General features: G+C 44.5%; 1 protein-coding gene across 4 annotated transcripts in view; it reads left to right on the plus strand.

The window, feature by feature from the left end:
* The window catches only part of CSK (C-terminal Src kinase), a 104,162-nt gene that overhangs the window by 22,608 nt on the left and 65,602 nt on the right, over window positions 1–15,952 (plus strand). For all 4 annotated transcript variants that reach the window (XM_085847333.1, XM_085847334.1, XM_085847336.1 and 1 more), the window contains exons 2-3: window positions 5,208–5,283; window positions 15,223–15,333. In XM_085847333.1, coding sequence (XP_085703459.1) covers window positions 5,269–5,283; window positions 15,223–15,333 — 126 coding nt within the window. In that variant the 5' untranslated portion in view covers window positions 5,208–5,268. The remainder of the gene's footprint in view (window positions 1–5,207; window positions 5,284–15,222; window positions 15,334–15,952) is intronic.

Consider the following 15,952-nt stretch of genomic DNA (forward strand, 5'->3'; position numbering starts at 1 on the left):
GATGCTCTGGGGAAAGAGGATAGCTAGCTTGCTTGGGTCCCGCGACGAGCAACTCCACTGCGACCTCGACCGCGCTCCCGGCTTCCCCTCGCTGCAGCTCCCCGACAGACTCCGAACCCCGACAGACTGACTCTCCTCCAGACCCGTCTTGACTGCTGCTGCAACACTCCGCCGCCGCCACACCTCTCCAACTCGCCCGAGCCCAAAACTGGCTGAATTCGCCCCGCGCTCGGCGCTTTATAGTACGGCAGGAGAACCCATATGCAAATTTCCGGATCAGGATGAGCTCGGGGGCGGAGCCACACTCGCCCATTGGACGGAGGAAAAGTGGGCGTGAACCTCCCCTGATCCTCCAATTTGCATATATCGATTCTACTCCGACGCGCTTGGAGGCGGGGCCAAATCGCCCCGCGCTTGCTGATAGGACGGATCAGAAGTGGGCGTGTATCATTCCTGATCCGACTTCTCCTCGGAAAGGCCGCACTTTGTACCCGTGGCTCGGCGCGCGCCCTGTACGGGTCCAGGACAGCCTGACGCTCGGCGCCCACAAGCGGCGCGGGAACGGCCGCAGAAGGAGAGGCGAAGGTGGTGGAGGGCCTAAAGTGGCGGTGATGGCCATGGCGACTCTTGGAATGGCGGTGATGCGATGTTTACGGGAGCGAGCCGTGACGGTAAAGGTCGTGGCTGTTGGCGTTGTTGTTGTTGTGAAGCGGCGTTGCGGTTGGTGGTTGTTGTGTGATGGCGGTTGAGATGTGGTTGGTTCAAAATAAAGATAGAACAGAAAAACGGCTATCTTAAAGGGTCGCAGCCCGAATGAATCACATTTATTCCCTCTAAACAACGGGTTTGGGCTAACTACACATGTACTTACAGAGATATCTCACCTACAGGACCTCAATGGTGGTTTGCGAATTTCCTCAACCACAACAATATATGTATATATATATATATATATATATATATATATATATATATATATATATATATATATATATATATATATATATATATATATATATATATATTTGGGTCATATCACCGAAGGCCTCCCAGTTGACCCCCTCAGATTTACTTTAAACCTTCATAAAATAGTTCCCAGGTATCAAAATGAAGCTGCGTAAAATTTTAGGTCCATAGATGCGGTCAACTCCGAGATATTGAGGGTTGAAAATGTGGTTGTGGCCCTATTTCTATGGTCGTTGCATCACAAAATGAACAACTACTTTTAAACTCCCACAACTTTTTAAATATTAATGCTGGAGCCTTGAAATTTTCAGAGATTATTCTTCTACAACTGCTCTGTAAGAAACAAACATAAAACGGAGTATACCTCTATTCATTTTTATGACCTGATCAGTTGAAATCCAGAAAAAAAATGTTGGTTTTGTATGAAGACCCAACTTTGAGACCCCATATATTTTTATTGACCCATCCCAGAAGCTTGAAATTTTTTCGGGTAATAACTGTATGGTTGTAGTATTCAAATACATGTTTACTTTTCTTAATCAGTCATATATAATACAGTCATGATCCCTCAAAAATTGAAAATTTTCATTTTTCCCCGAAATTCAGGTGAGGATTGCAAATATATGACAAGGTATACCACTTCAAATTGTTCACCATTGGAAAGAGCATATTCAAGTTCACAAAAGTCTCAAATATCAAAGTGGTATTTTTTTTTTTAAATATATTTTCTATTTTTTTTTAAACTGTTGTTAACACAGTCGTGAATACATGAAGTGTGTGCATGGTGTGGGCACCATGGTAATTATGAATGATTAGTTGTACGATTCAAATTAATAATACAAAAATATATCACATACTGCAATAACAATGTAATAAAACATTTCACGTAAATGATTTGAATAGGTCCTTGATCTGCTTTTCCAAGTCAGGTGCGAGCTTGTACTGCCTTAAGTTAACTTGAATATGCTCTTTCCAATGGTGAACAATTTGAAGTGGTATACCTTGTCATATATTGGCAGTCTAACATTTCATACCAAGTCTAACATTTCAAAGTGGTATAATGTTTCTATCAATATTTTAAAAATATTTGAATAAATGATGTTCTGCCAGTGCTGTGCACGTTGTGTGTGCTATTTAATGAACAGTCCTTTTCCATGTAGTACATGTATATACAATGTACATACATATCATCTGCTATTAGGATACTATGAATACAATACTTTGAAATTTGAATTTGTAATTCTTTGTTTCTCATTTGTAAATAGCAAGAGCTTAACTCATCTGGCTGGGGCTAAAAATAGAACTCAGGAATAGTGGCTGATCTGCTGATGTCAGCAGTGTATATAGTTACATTCAAGGGAGGACATTTGTTGGGTTCTTTTGGTCCATGTGATGAAAGTTATTGGGAGGCAGTACAAGCTCGCACCTGACTTGGAAAAGCAGATCAAGGACCTATTCAAATCATTTACGTGAAATGTTTTATTACATTGTTATTGCAGTATGTGATATATTTTTGTATTATTAATTTGAATCGTACAACTAATCATTCATAATTACCATGGTGCCCACACCATGCACACACTTCATGTATTCACGACTGTGTTAACAACAGTTTAAAAAAAAAAATAGAAAATATATTAAAAAAAAAAAATACCACTTTGATATTTGAGACTTTTGTGAACTTGAATATGCTCTTTCCAATGGTGAACAATTTGAAGTGGTATACCTTGTCATATATTTGCAATCCTCACCTGAATTTCGGGGAAAAATGAAAATTTTCCATTTTTGAGGGATCATGACTGTATTATATATGACTGATTAAGAAAAGTAAACATGTATTTGAATACTACTACCATACAGTTATTACATGAAAAAATTTCATGCTTCTGGGATGGGTCAATAAAAAATATATGGGGTCTCAAAGTTGGGTCTTCATATAACACCAACATTTTTTTTCTTTCTGGATTTCAACTGATCAGGTCATAAAATTTAATAGAGGTATACTCAGTTTTATGTTTGTTTCTTACAGAGCAGTTATATAAGACTAATCTCTGAAAATTTCAGGGCTCCAGCATTAATATTTAAAAAGTTGGAGTTTAATAGTAACCGTTCATTTTGTGATGCTCGCAACGACCATAAAAATAGGGCCACAACCACATTTTCAACCCTCAATATCTCGGAGTTGACCGCATCTATGGACCTAAAATTTTACGCATCTTCATTTTGATACCTGGGAACTATTTTATGAAAGTTTTTAAAGTAAATCTGAGGGGGTCAACTGGGAACGTTTTCTTAAATTTGGTGATTTCAGATGGAATGACTCATTTGTGGGTCGGGGGTCAGTGGCGAGAACGATCACTAGGTGGGGAAAGCTTGCGTCGTCTCCCACCAAACTTCCCGGAATTGTAGGCTGTCGCTTGGATAACTCCGCGAGCCGGCGGGTTGTTTTACCGATCATGGTCGCCAATATTTCAACCGCGTAGCCGCGTATTTGTCTATAACCAATTTACCCAATTAACTACGCCATTTCGACTACCGGGGAAACCACACCCTCGGCACGTCTTGCTCGAACCGGGTCACCCTACCGACTGCAGTAGAGTTCCAACTACCGACTACCAACTCCGATTCGGGTGCAGCTGAGCGGAAACTGCCAAAGTCATGCCGGCTGGAATGAACGGATTAATTATCGGGGATAAAACCCTGCCTAAACTCAGATCCGAACCATGCTGGACCAATTCAAGAGTAACCGAAATGAACTGGGTACATTTCGAACAAGTTTTATTTACAGTAAATGAAGACACAAAGCAAGATTTCACGTGAATATGCAAGAAGTATTTACAATGATCCAAAAACACAATGAAGTAATTCTACTTAAAGGCGGGCACACACACACGAAAAGAAACCCAGAGTTCTTTATTGGACCCTCACAGCTGAGGAGAGACAAGCTGGGGGTCAGAGTTCGGTTGGGTACCTGGCCGTCAGAAAGGGGGTACTCCGTGCTGCGGCACCTGACAATGGTCGCTGGTTTGGTCCCCAGTCGCACGTGTGGGACTCGAGGTTTGTGCCAGTGCTCGGGTGGTGAGGGGGGGGGGCGGTCGGGGTTGCTCTTTCCTTCCTTGTAGAGGGCCAGCAGAGACACGTTCGCCGCCTTGACGACCTTCGTGACAGCAAAAACCCTCCAAGACTCTCCAAAAAGACCTACCAAAAACTCTCCAAGACCCCAAAAAAGACCCCTGCCTCAGAATACTCGGGAATTTATGGACCTCCTTCAGCGGGGAGAGGCCTTGGTGAACATACCTCGCTGTCCGCCTTTGATTGGACAGGGAGGGTCCCACGGCATACCTTTCCAGGGCGGGGCCTTGGCCCTGCCGGGGAAACCCCTGCCACTCTTCCACGCGGGTTCATACTTGACGAGTAACAGTTACAATGCTGCAAAGGTTGTCGTGAAAGAGTTACAACATTCGTGGGAGCTGAGAAACCGGAACCGCGAGATCTTGCCTTGGCACGTCAGTGTGCGAGAAGGCAGCTGGTTGGTGGTGGATCGTGATGGGCCGAGGGGTCATGCAGATGGAATGGTTGTTCGATGGCTTGTTGGAGGGTTCGTTGGATGTAAAGATTTAATAACCTAACTTAAAAGAAATCGCAACGCACGCCTTTGATTCTCCCCCAAGACAAAAGGAAAGGGATCTGACTACACACATATAATACTTAACGACATAACTGACTTTTGGGACATCTTTATGTTGAATGCTTATTGTTTCCAGATCCGTAACAATATATGTATATATATATATATATATATATATATATATATATATATATATATATATATATATATATATATATATATATATATATATATATATATATATTTTGGCAATTAATAGTTAAATTTGTTGAGCCTTGTTAAGCTTGTGGATTGGATTTACAAGGCTTTTTTGTCACTCTGCAGAAGTGACTGATTTTCTGTAACAGGTCATGCAGATACTTCTTTTTTTTAATTTTTTGTCATCTCTGATAATATCAACCACCAGATCCTCGATTTATGGTTTATCATCTCTTTACGGATAGCTTTTATTGGCTTTAAATGTGATTTAATCTTTCTGTTTAGAAATGCCTGGTGAGTCAAGTTGAAAGATATACCTCACTCGTATGCAGTTGCAATGGATTTGTGCTTTCACTTATTCTGGACTTGTTTCCCTCTCTGCCTTCTCTTGAATGACTTTTTCACCATCCTGCAGAATATGATGCCGGCTTTCTTTGTACTGATGTGACCTTGGTTAGCCAGACCCCGGAGGTGTTATGTCGACGACAGAGGTAAGTTGTGGAGTTTTGTTCAAATATTTGATTTGCAGGCACTATTATGATTCTGTTAAATGTTATTTCAAAGTGAAAATTGTCAACATTAATTTTATTTGTCGACTGAATATGGTGAAAAAAATTATCTGCTTTATCTGTTTCATGTTTGTATTGTACAAGTTTAAATTGGCAAAACTGTATGAATGTTCAGTTTATTACCTCCGCCACTTAAGGTGGACAGAGGTGATGTTTTCACGTCTTGCTACTTGCAAAATCAAAGAATCACAAGTACATATATTGGTTGGTCTGGTCTGGTCTGTTATTCTGTCTCTGGTTGTCTGTTTGTCTGTCTGTCTGTCTGTCTGTCTGTCTCTCAATCACCTATCGGTCACATTTTTACTCCGATATTCATGAAACTTCACCACCAAGTAGAGTTAGTGACGAGCTGGAAGCCTATTATTTTTGAGGCCGAAACTTTAATGTGCCATGATCACATCATGTGCCTTCTGGTTGAATGGCTTGCATTTGTGGGAACAAACGTCTGGGTGGCAGATGGACGGTTGTTGTTTATGGATTATGTGGTTTTTACCATGTGAGATAATTCGTGGAGATGCTCACCATAAGTCAGGAGGTGTCTGATGTGTATATACATCTGTATATTGTTGCGGTTCTCGGAACCACATGCATACAACAGATAGGTCTCCCAAGACAGTTATGCCATTATTATACGTGGAGGTAGTTCCCTCCCTTTTGTTTAGCGGGACAACAGGGAGTGCGTTGCGATGATTTAATAGTTCGGGTTGCTAAATCATTTTCTTTTTTTTCAATTCATCCCCACTCTTATTCTCTTCTTTTTCTTTCCTGGGATAAATCAGTCATGTGCACTTTCGCAGTAAGGTGGGCAAACTGCCGCGCCGCCGTGAAGGATCCGCTGTATCCGGAGTGTCGTTCCCGGGCGAGCCCGAAACCCGACATGTGCGGCGAGTGACTTGTGCTAGGTGCTGGACTGTCGATTTGAGCTTCCAATAAGCTGGGGAGAATTGCCGATTGCATTGGAAAGGCATGCGAACAATTACCTCTTGGGAGGCTGCATGGATGGTGTTTTTCACAGCATGACAAATCCACGGTACCCTCTGCCTGCTTGCCCCTCGTCTCGTTTACCACAGCGTACCGTCCTTCGCCTGATATGACGTGCGGTCCACGATGACCTGAGATCTCAGAGCAAACACCCCGGGATCCACGAGCGCCTCCGATGGAAGATACGTGGTCGGTCCGGGAGGTTCTCCGGAAGACCGTGGGTCAATGGTTGGTTCACCCGAAGACGAGGAGTCCAGACACGATGAAGATTTACTTGTGATTCACGTGCCGATTTCGGTGTGGGCGATTTGTGTCATGTCATGGGGTCGGAGTGAGGTGTGCTCACTGTCTGGGGTGGCCTTGCCAGAAACAAAGTGAGGCGGTTTCCAGCCCAAGCTGGTGGGCCACGTGAGGGGTCGGAACCAATCGAAGCGCCAAATTCGGGCGATGACGTTGAATTTGGCATGGCCCCCTCCCCCCGAGCTTCGGGCCCTATAAAAGACTGTGAAGTTCCTCCGTTGTGTGTGTGTGTGTGTGTGTGTGTGTGTGTGTGTGTGTGTGTGTGTGTGTGTGTGTGTGTGTGTGTGTGTGTGTGTGTGTGTGTGTTTTCATGCGGTGTGTTCCTGTTCTCGCCTCCTGCTTCTCGTCTCCGCCCACGCCTCGCCTCGTCGACTCCGCCTCCTCGTCTCCGGCTTCTCCTCGTCCACCCAACTTCCTGGTACCGCCCACTACTCCACTCTCGCACTCTGGACTCCGCCCTTCTCCACTCAAGCTCCTCCTTCAGAACACAGTCTCCACACGTGCGGCTGGGGCCAGAGACAACGCGACTACTGTCAGGTACCGTGCCATGGAGCATCCCCCCCCGAAACGTATTGGTGGCGCGTCGTGCCATGGGGCGCCCAGGAACCGAGAGCATAACCTCAAATCCCCTCCCTCCCTCGTTGCAAAAGTCCCTTCTCATCGGGGTTTCTTTTTATGTGTGCGTCTGAGTGTGCTGGCGCCTGTCTGCTATAAAGTAAGTCTGTAGAAGATCATTATTGTTACTGTTATTTATTTCGCGTCAAGCGTGCTCTGTCTGCTTTCGTAAGTTGCTTGTATTATTGTCGCACCACACCTCTCTTCTCTATCCCTGCGTTACATACCCCAATAAATCTTCACTGTGCCACATATTTTTCCTCGCCCATTGTAAATAAATTGTCATTATTAGGAATGTTCTATTCTCGTTTTGTCTTTTCTCCCATTGGTCCAACATGGTCCGAATCCTACTCGAGCCGGGACTTTATTCCCAACAATCCGTTCCTTTTTGCCGGTACGTCCTTGGCAGTGTCGTTCGGCTGCATCCAATCTGGTAGAGCTTGGTTTTTCAAACCTGGGGGCACGACCCCAAGTGGGGTCGCCGAGCAAATTTCGTGGGGTCGCGGGCGTCTGCTTGCAGCGAAAAAAATTGTCTATTTTCGATCGGTGTTCTCTTTTAGGCCTAAGTCACATTTGCCACGGCGGCCGTGGGGTCTCCAAAATCTATGGCCACTAGCAATTATACGGCGGCCGCAGTATTTCCACGGTCACACAATGTCGCAGTCACATATGTTTTTATTTTTCGGGGAGCCGCACGGCGTATTTAGAAATTGTGTAGACCGAAAATGTGGGGTTGCCGTACGGTTTTTGATTTGATGTCGCACGGTAACCTTAAGGGGGCCGTGCGGCGGCCATAGAATTTTCCTAGCAAACGCAAGGCGACCGCAGGGGGGCCCTAAGGCAAATGTGCGGCCAGATGCACTGTAACGAATGGGTTAATTATTTTTATTTTTTTACCAGTTTTTTTTTTCGGCTTGTAGAAATGAAAAAAGTTATAACTCCGCGGTATAATTCCACGACGATCCCTACGGCCTGTAAAAGAGCCAAACGGCGTAGGGCCACCCTGAGGCCACCGCAGAAACTCTGTGGCCGCCGCATGTTTCTGTCAATTCAGAGAGCGTACGGCCGCCATATCCTCTCCGTAGAGCAAATGTGACTTTGGCCTTACGGGATGTAATATAAACGGTTCGTTCAAAGTATGGGAACCGGCGCAACATGACGCTTGGAATGGGATCCAGCCGATGTGCGGGCTCGCTGAAGGGCGGTTCATTTTGGCGGGAAATTAGTGGTTTGAGCTACGGCCTCTCAGACGCGGACTCTGACTCTATCATTCACATCTCCACATATGACTCGAGACCTTATTTGTGATGGCAGCACCGGCCACCAGCAAATCTGGAGAACATTCTTACCAGGATAAATTTCTGGACCTTGGATTTTACTACATGGTGGATAAAAGTGGGGCACAGATGCCTCAGTGTGTGATTTGTTTTGAAGTGCTTTCTACGGAGTCTATGAAACAAAATAAGTTGCAGAGGCATTTGACTACAAAACATGCACCTTATCAGGATAAGGAGCGAGCGTTCTTTGAGAGGAAACTTCTTGCACTCAAGAATACGCGTCTTGACAGAGAGGGTACATGCCATCAGACCAATTCTCGGGCATTCGAGGCCTCGTATCGAGTGTCGCTCCATGTTGCCAAGACTAAAAAGCCTCACTCCATTGCGGAAGAACTCGTGCTGCCATATGCAAAGGACATGGTATCTCTGATGGTTGGGGAGGAAGCGGTGAAAAACTGGCAGTTATACACCTCTCTGACAACACCATCCAACGCAGAATTGAAGATATGAGTCTGGACGTAACGGCTCAGGTCGTACAGAAGATCAAGGAATCGCCGTGGCACGCCATACAGTTGGACGAGTCCACTGATATCGCATCATATGCGCAACTCATCGTCTGGGTCTGCTTCATCAAGGCTGATAACTTTGTCGATGAGCCTCTGCTTATCAAACCATTGGAGGCCACCACCAAAGGCGAGGACATTTTTCGGAAAGTAGAGCAGTTTTATTGTGACCATGATCTGGACTTCAGAAAGTTGCTCGGTTCTACAACAGACGGCGCACCAGCAATGTTAGGAGTGCGTTCTGGATTCAAGGCTAAATTGCTTTAAGTGGCTCCTCAGACCTCCATGGTAGACTGCATGATTCACCGAGAAGCGCTCGCCTCTCGTACTTTGCCAGAAACCTTGCAAAGCGTGCTCTCAGAAGTCGTAAAGATGGTGAACCGCATCAAATCGAGCGCCCTCAACACGAGGTTATTCAGGCTATTCTGCTAGTAGATGGACCCGACCATAAGAATTTACTATTCTACACTCAAGTCAGATGGTTATTTCGAGGAAACCTTTTTCTGCGCGTTTACGAGCTCAAAGATTAACTGAAGGAGTTCCTACGCACACAAGGGAAAAACGGCATGGGTAGCGTTGCTTGAGTCGGACTCTTGGCTGTCAGAACTGTGCTATCTCGTTGACATCTTTGAACGTCTCTGTCCTCAACCGCTCCCTCCTGGGCAAAGACGCCAACCTCATGAAAACATGACGATGGTGAATAAAGTAAACAGTAAATGTTCTTGTGTCGTATGAAATCTTATCTTGTATATTATGAATTGGGTTTTGAATCTTTTGGGTCGCGTGATGTTGAGAGGTTCTGAAATTGGGTCGCCACTAAAAAAAAAGTTTGAAAACCACTGCGGTAGTGATCCGGTCCGGACAAGGCGTATCGAGGGCGTGGTTCTCCAGTAATTAAATCACATGATTAATTGGGTAACCCGATTAACCCATAGACGGGAGGACACGAGGTCACTCGGTTGAGTTATTGGCGTCCACGTTCTGTTAAGCGACCTGCCGCGTCACGAAATGATCCGTGTGCGACGGCCTACAATTCTGGGGAGTCTGGTGGGAATCGACAGAGCTTCCCCCACCTACTGGTCTTCTCACCCGACCCCGCCGGCCTGCAACAATGTTATTTATAAATATATATATATCTATGTATATAAATATATTGTTAAGAATTTGGGAATTTGATTGCACACGACATTCAGGTTCCTTTAGTCAGTTATGTCGATAAGTGCATGTTCCCAAGATAGTTCACCTTCCATTGTTCAATGGGCAGAAATCGATTAGATGCGCTGTGATTTAATTTAATAGTTGGTGAGCAATCACAACACAGGAAGACGCCCGACGACCTTCTGCTCAACCATCGTGACAGCCCTCGTAACAACCACTGTTACCACCCCTTCGTAACTGCAAAAACCCCTTTCGTGACAGAAAAAAACCACCAAAGCTCTGCTCTCAGAGAGTGCTCGGGGATTTATCGATCTCCCTCAGTGGGGACGGGCCTAGGTGAACACACCTCGCTGTCCGCCTTTGATTGGACAGGGTCCCACGGCATACCTTTCCGGGGTGGTATTTCGGCCTTCTTTGGAGAAAACCGACCCTCTCCTCTGCGCGTGTTCGAGAAAGGTCGTGGTGGTGAAACTGCCTCGAACATCCTCGGGAATCCGTCTCGGGCAAAAGTGCGCTGTGGCTCGTGAACCGAGGGCTGCAAGCGCGATGGTACCATGGATCGTAATGGGCCGAGGGGTCATGCAGATGGGCTGGTTGTGAGATGTAATAACCTAACAAAGAAATCGCGACACACGCTTTTGATTCTCCCACTAGACAAAAGGAAGGGGATCTGACTACACATACTTAACGACATAACCGACTTTTGGGACCTGTACGTTGAATGCACATTGTTTCCAGATCCGTAACTGTGTGTGTGTGTGTGTGTGTGTGTGTGTGTGTGTGTGTGTGTGTGTGTGTGTGTGTGTGTGTGTGTGTGTGTGTGTGTGTGTGTGTGTGTGTGTACATATATATATATATATATATATATATATATATATATATATATATATATGTTATGACACACACACACACACACACACACACACACACACACACACACATACACACACATACACACATATACACACATATACACACACATACACACACATACACACACATACACACACATACACACACATACACACACATACACACATATACACACATATACACACATATACACACATATACACACATATACACACATATACACACATATACACACATATACACACATATACACACATATACACACATATATACATATATACATATATATATATATACACACACACACACACACACGAGGTGTGTTCAAAATGTATCCAACCTAAATTTTTCGTGCGTAAACAAATGAAGCCAGGGAGGCGTGGTTTGGTGCAGGTATGTAGGCGATCCTAATCCGTATGTGTGAATATTTTCCTGCCTCAGGAAGCTGTCAGTTGCCGATAGACCGCCGATGAGTGAGGAAGTGTAAGTGAGCGCCGTCGTATTTTAGTTTTTGACAAAATGACGGAAAAACTTGAACAACGCTACTGCATCAAATTTTGTGTAAAGCTTGGCGATTCCCTAGTGGAAACGATCCGCAAGATTCAGCAGGCCTTCGGGAACGAAGCAATGGGCACCACAGATAAAAGAGTGGTACAACCGCTTCAAAGATGGTCGCACATCAGTGAAAAGTGAAGCACTGTCTGGTAGGCCCTCAACATCCCGAAATGAGATCATCATTGACCAAGTGAGGACCCTGCTGATGCAGGATCGTGGAATCACGATCAGAGAACTTGCAGACGAGGTGGGCGTCAGCATTGGTTCCGTTCATTCCATTGTGACTGAGGATTTGGGCTTAAGGAGAATCTCAGCGAAGTTCGTGCCAAAGCTGCTAACGATCGAGCAGAAGCAACTCCGTTTGGAGATCACACAGGACATGCTGGAGACTGTGAACAGCGATCTCAACTTCTTCAACACAGTGATCACTGGCGAAGAGACCACAGTGATCCGTCATTTTGTCAAAAACGAAAATCCGACGGCGCTCACTTACACTTCCTCACTCATCGGCGGTCTGTCGGCGACTGACAGCTTCTGCAGGCGGGAAAATATTCACGCATACGAATTAGGATCGCCTACATACCTGCACCAAACCACACCTCCCGAGCTTCATTTGTTTACGCACGAAAAATTAAGGTTGGATACTTTTTGAACACACCTCGTGTGTGTGTGTGTGTGTGTGTGTGTGTGTGTGTGTGTGTGTGTGTGTGTGTGTGTGTGTGTGTGTGTGTGTGTGTGTGTGTGTGTGTGTGTGTGTGTATACATACATACATACACATGCGAGGTGTCCTTACACACTGTGTGAGCATACGAACCGAGCTTACCCATTGTCTCGGGTCACTCGCCTGCATTTTTTTTCTTCATTTATTTATATTTTCATTTCTGGATGTTGTCTGACAATTCCGTGAAATTTTCGGTGTACCGACTATGATGTTCATTGGCACACAAAATTGCAGCTTTCTACATCACCTGGAAGGTTCTGATATTTAATATCAGTCGGTGAGTGAGTCATTCGGTGGTTATAAAGAGCTTCATATATTTGGATTGACTTTTATTTAAGATTGAGGTGAGAAAATCTTCGTCTACCTGCATGAAAGCCCCCCCTCCCCCCTCCCCCCCCCATGCATAGAAAAAAATCCTACCTGCATGCATACCCCCCATATTCTTTCCTCCAACCTCCTCGTGGTCCATGCTAATCGTGCACGCACATAGGTGACGTACTCATCCTTTCACTTGCACGCATGCACGGATTTCCCTTCACCCACATTGCACGGTGGCACGTCCCACATGGCTTTGATGTCACAGCACATCTGCTTCGTACATGCAGAAGCACATGGTTCGCTAAATGGCCGCGTAACCTCCTCCACAGTGCCACAGGCCTGAGTGCGATTTCTGAATCGCATGCCCATGAAACCGGAGCACCGCACACACGTAACCAACAATGTAGACACGCACACAGCCCACGGAGAGTCATTTGTACCCATTTGTACTACGTCCATGTGTGCTGTCTTCGTACCTCGTCGTTTTCAGTAAGTGCCGACTGAATATATTTAAGCAATTATTAGCATATTTATATTAATATTTTTTAATGAAAGCAGATCGCACAAAATGGTGAAAAAGTAAATTGCTAAAGAAAAAAAAAACAAAAAAAACACCCATGTGCAGTATCATCATGGCTTGCAAACGCAGGTTGGAGAACATGGCATTGCACTCGATGAAGTTCCACTTTCTGCACGTTCCTTAATCTCTGGTTTTACTCGATCTAATCGTTCAAACAATAAAAAGGTTAAGTTTGATGCTTTTGCTTCAATAAATATACCTGCTAAATTGTTAAAATTTGAAGATTTCACTCCAGATTTTGATGCTTTTTTAGTCTGCAAGATCTGATTTGCAAGCCAGATATAATTTGATTTATATACTTTCATTAAACCGTGAGAGTAGATCGTGTTTCCAATTGAAGACATCTGTTTGAATCGGCCGAACAAAATGCCGAATTGAAACCCCAGGAAGCTGACAGAGGGCTGACCAAGGATGACTCCTTCATGAAGGTTAATGAAATAAGGCCGTTAATTATCTTCAAAAGGGGTGTTTTAATTGACCCAAACACCCAATTTTCACGCATGCATTTCCTTGGAGTTCCCTTGGTAGGCATGCAACATTTCAGGCCACTCGGTTTCACGGCTTTGCAGTTATGGAGAACACGCACACGCATTATTATAGATTTTGCTTTTTTCTCATGAAATGTGGCTGTTTGGGCATACTCGGTAGTAAATCCGAAATTAATGTCTTATTGAGAAAGATTTATTATTTGGAAGGAGCAATAACCACCCGTCGCTTCGCTGATGGGAATACGAAAAGAGGGGGCAGAGAGATGGGGTGGGGGTGGAGGAGGATGAGGAGGAGGAGAGGGAGTAGTAGAATGGCAGGAGAGGGGGATGGAGGGAGAAATACAGGGTGGGGGGGAACAAAGAGGGGGGAGACAAAGAGTGGTGGAGAGGGATGGAATGGGGGGGGGAAGAGGGGGGAGGGAGAGGGATGGAATGGGGGGGGTGTGGCAGAGCGGAGCAGGTGGGAGGAAAGAGAAAGGGAGACAGGTGGGAGACAGCAAATAAGACCAAGGCTTACCTTGCCGTGTTTAACCCCCGCTGGGGATCTTTGACTCGTCGAGGGTGAAACGTGACCATCACTGCCGCACCTCAACTGAGTTTGGGTTGATGCTCCACAGGGACCATGCACCATCTGTGTTTTGGCAGTGCTGAACAGAAGTGGATTAATTACTGGGTCTGGAAGTTCAGCAATGATGGCTTCAAGATGAACTTCATGTGCACAGGGTGGATGACTTCAAGTCAGAATGTGGGCATGTTGCAGGCCATGCTTTTGCCACTCCATTGTGTACATGTAACACTTAATGGCTCCAAAAATCTTTCCCTTCGTGATGACATTCATCAATGCCTTCATTTTTTTTTTTTGTCGGAATACTCTTGCCAGTAAATCATGGTGACACTGTGGTTTTTGGCTTGGCATCAGTTCATGAACCACTTCCTCCAAAGCTGGATTGCAGGTGAAGCTGATGAGATCAGAACAGCCAGAGTTTCGCACATATGTCATAGCATCCTCAGTGCGCTCAAGCATGTTGTGGTGACCACCTGTGAAACTGGAAGGCAAGATGACAAATTGGCCAACATTGGCAGCATTTCCATCATTGTTCATGGCATCCCTGAAATGAACATAGTTTTTGACTCAGAGTTTCTTTTGGTTCTTTTGAATCGATCTCAGCCTTTCTGCCTCAATTTTGGAATATATGTCCACAACAAATTGATGGAAGAGATCTTTGCAAAGCAAGATGTGATTGAAATTACCCGCTCTCAGCATAATCCTGAAGGCAATAAAAGTCCGTGGCAGAAATGTTATTTTTATTTGGCAGTCCTGTTGCTGGGTCTGTTTGTTTTGTTTTAATGGTTTTAATGGTTCTGTTTAATGTGAAGTTTTGTTTTATCTTGGTATTCCGTGTTTCTATCTTCCTGCCCATCCATTGGTAGATTTGGCCACAGGGCACGCAGTGCGTGGCTCGATACAAGTATCTTGGCACGACTAGTGAAGACCTGTCCTTTGCTAAAGGCGAAGTGCTGACAATCGTCCAAGCCATGCAGGTAATGGAGCAACTATTCAGCAATTTTTATAAACCATTGTTCTTCATGTATTGTCACTATTATTGTGAAATGCATGGATGATATCTGGACTTTGTCCAGAGGGCCAATATTCAAGTAATTTGTTTTTTTGAATCTGTTCCATAATGGTTTTTTTTGTGGAATTTTTTTTTGTCTTATGCAATTGATGGTGTTTAAGCCCAAGGTACGAAGTCAAAAAAAAATTCCCATATGCCAGATTTTGTCTAAACGGTAACAATACATTCTCAATCGTCTTCATTGCTGGTGTTTTTCTGTTTTGCCTGCATATTCATGAAATTAACTATTTTTGAACATTTCAGATGATTCAATAATGTTTTACCTTACAAGAAATTTGATAATTTTTCTTTTGAGCAATCAGAATTTCACACTGTCGACTTGTGAGGATTTTATTTTATATCCATGGTTCTCCTCAACCTACGGAGAACTGATGGTGAGAGTCAATATAACTTGACTTGAAGGTAGTTCGGGGTAAAAGGATGAGATGCGTACACGTGTCCACCCAATTCATCTTTCTTTTCAGACTGACAGAGAATCAAGAGTGAGCAGGCATGAAGAATAACAAACAGACAAGGAGGAGGGG

The sequence above is a fragment of the Eptatretus burgeri genome, chromosome 11 (assembly GCF_056783735.1).
Source record: "Eptatretus burgeri isolate ZD-2024b chromosome 11, Ebu_testis_v1, whole genome shotgun sequence".
In the NCBI taxonomy this organism is placed as follows: Eukaryota; Metazoa; Chordata; class Myxini; order Myxiniformes; family Myxinidae; genus Eptatretus; species Eptatretus burgeri.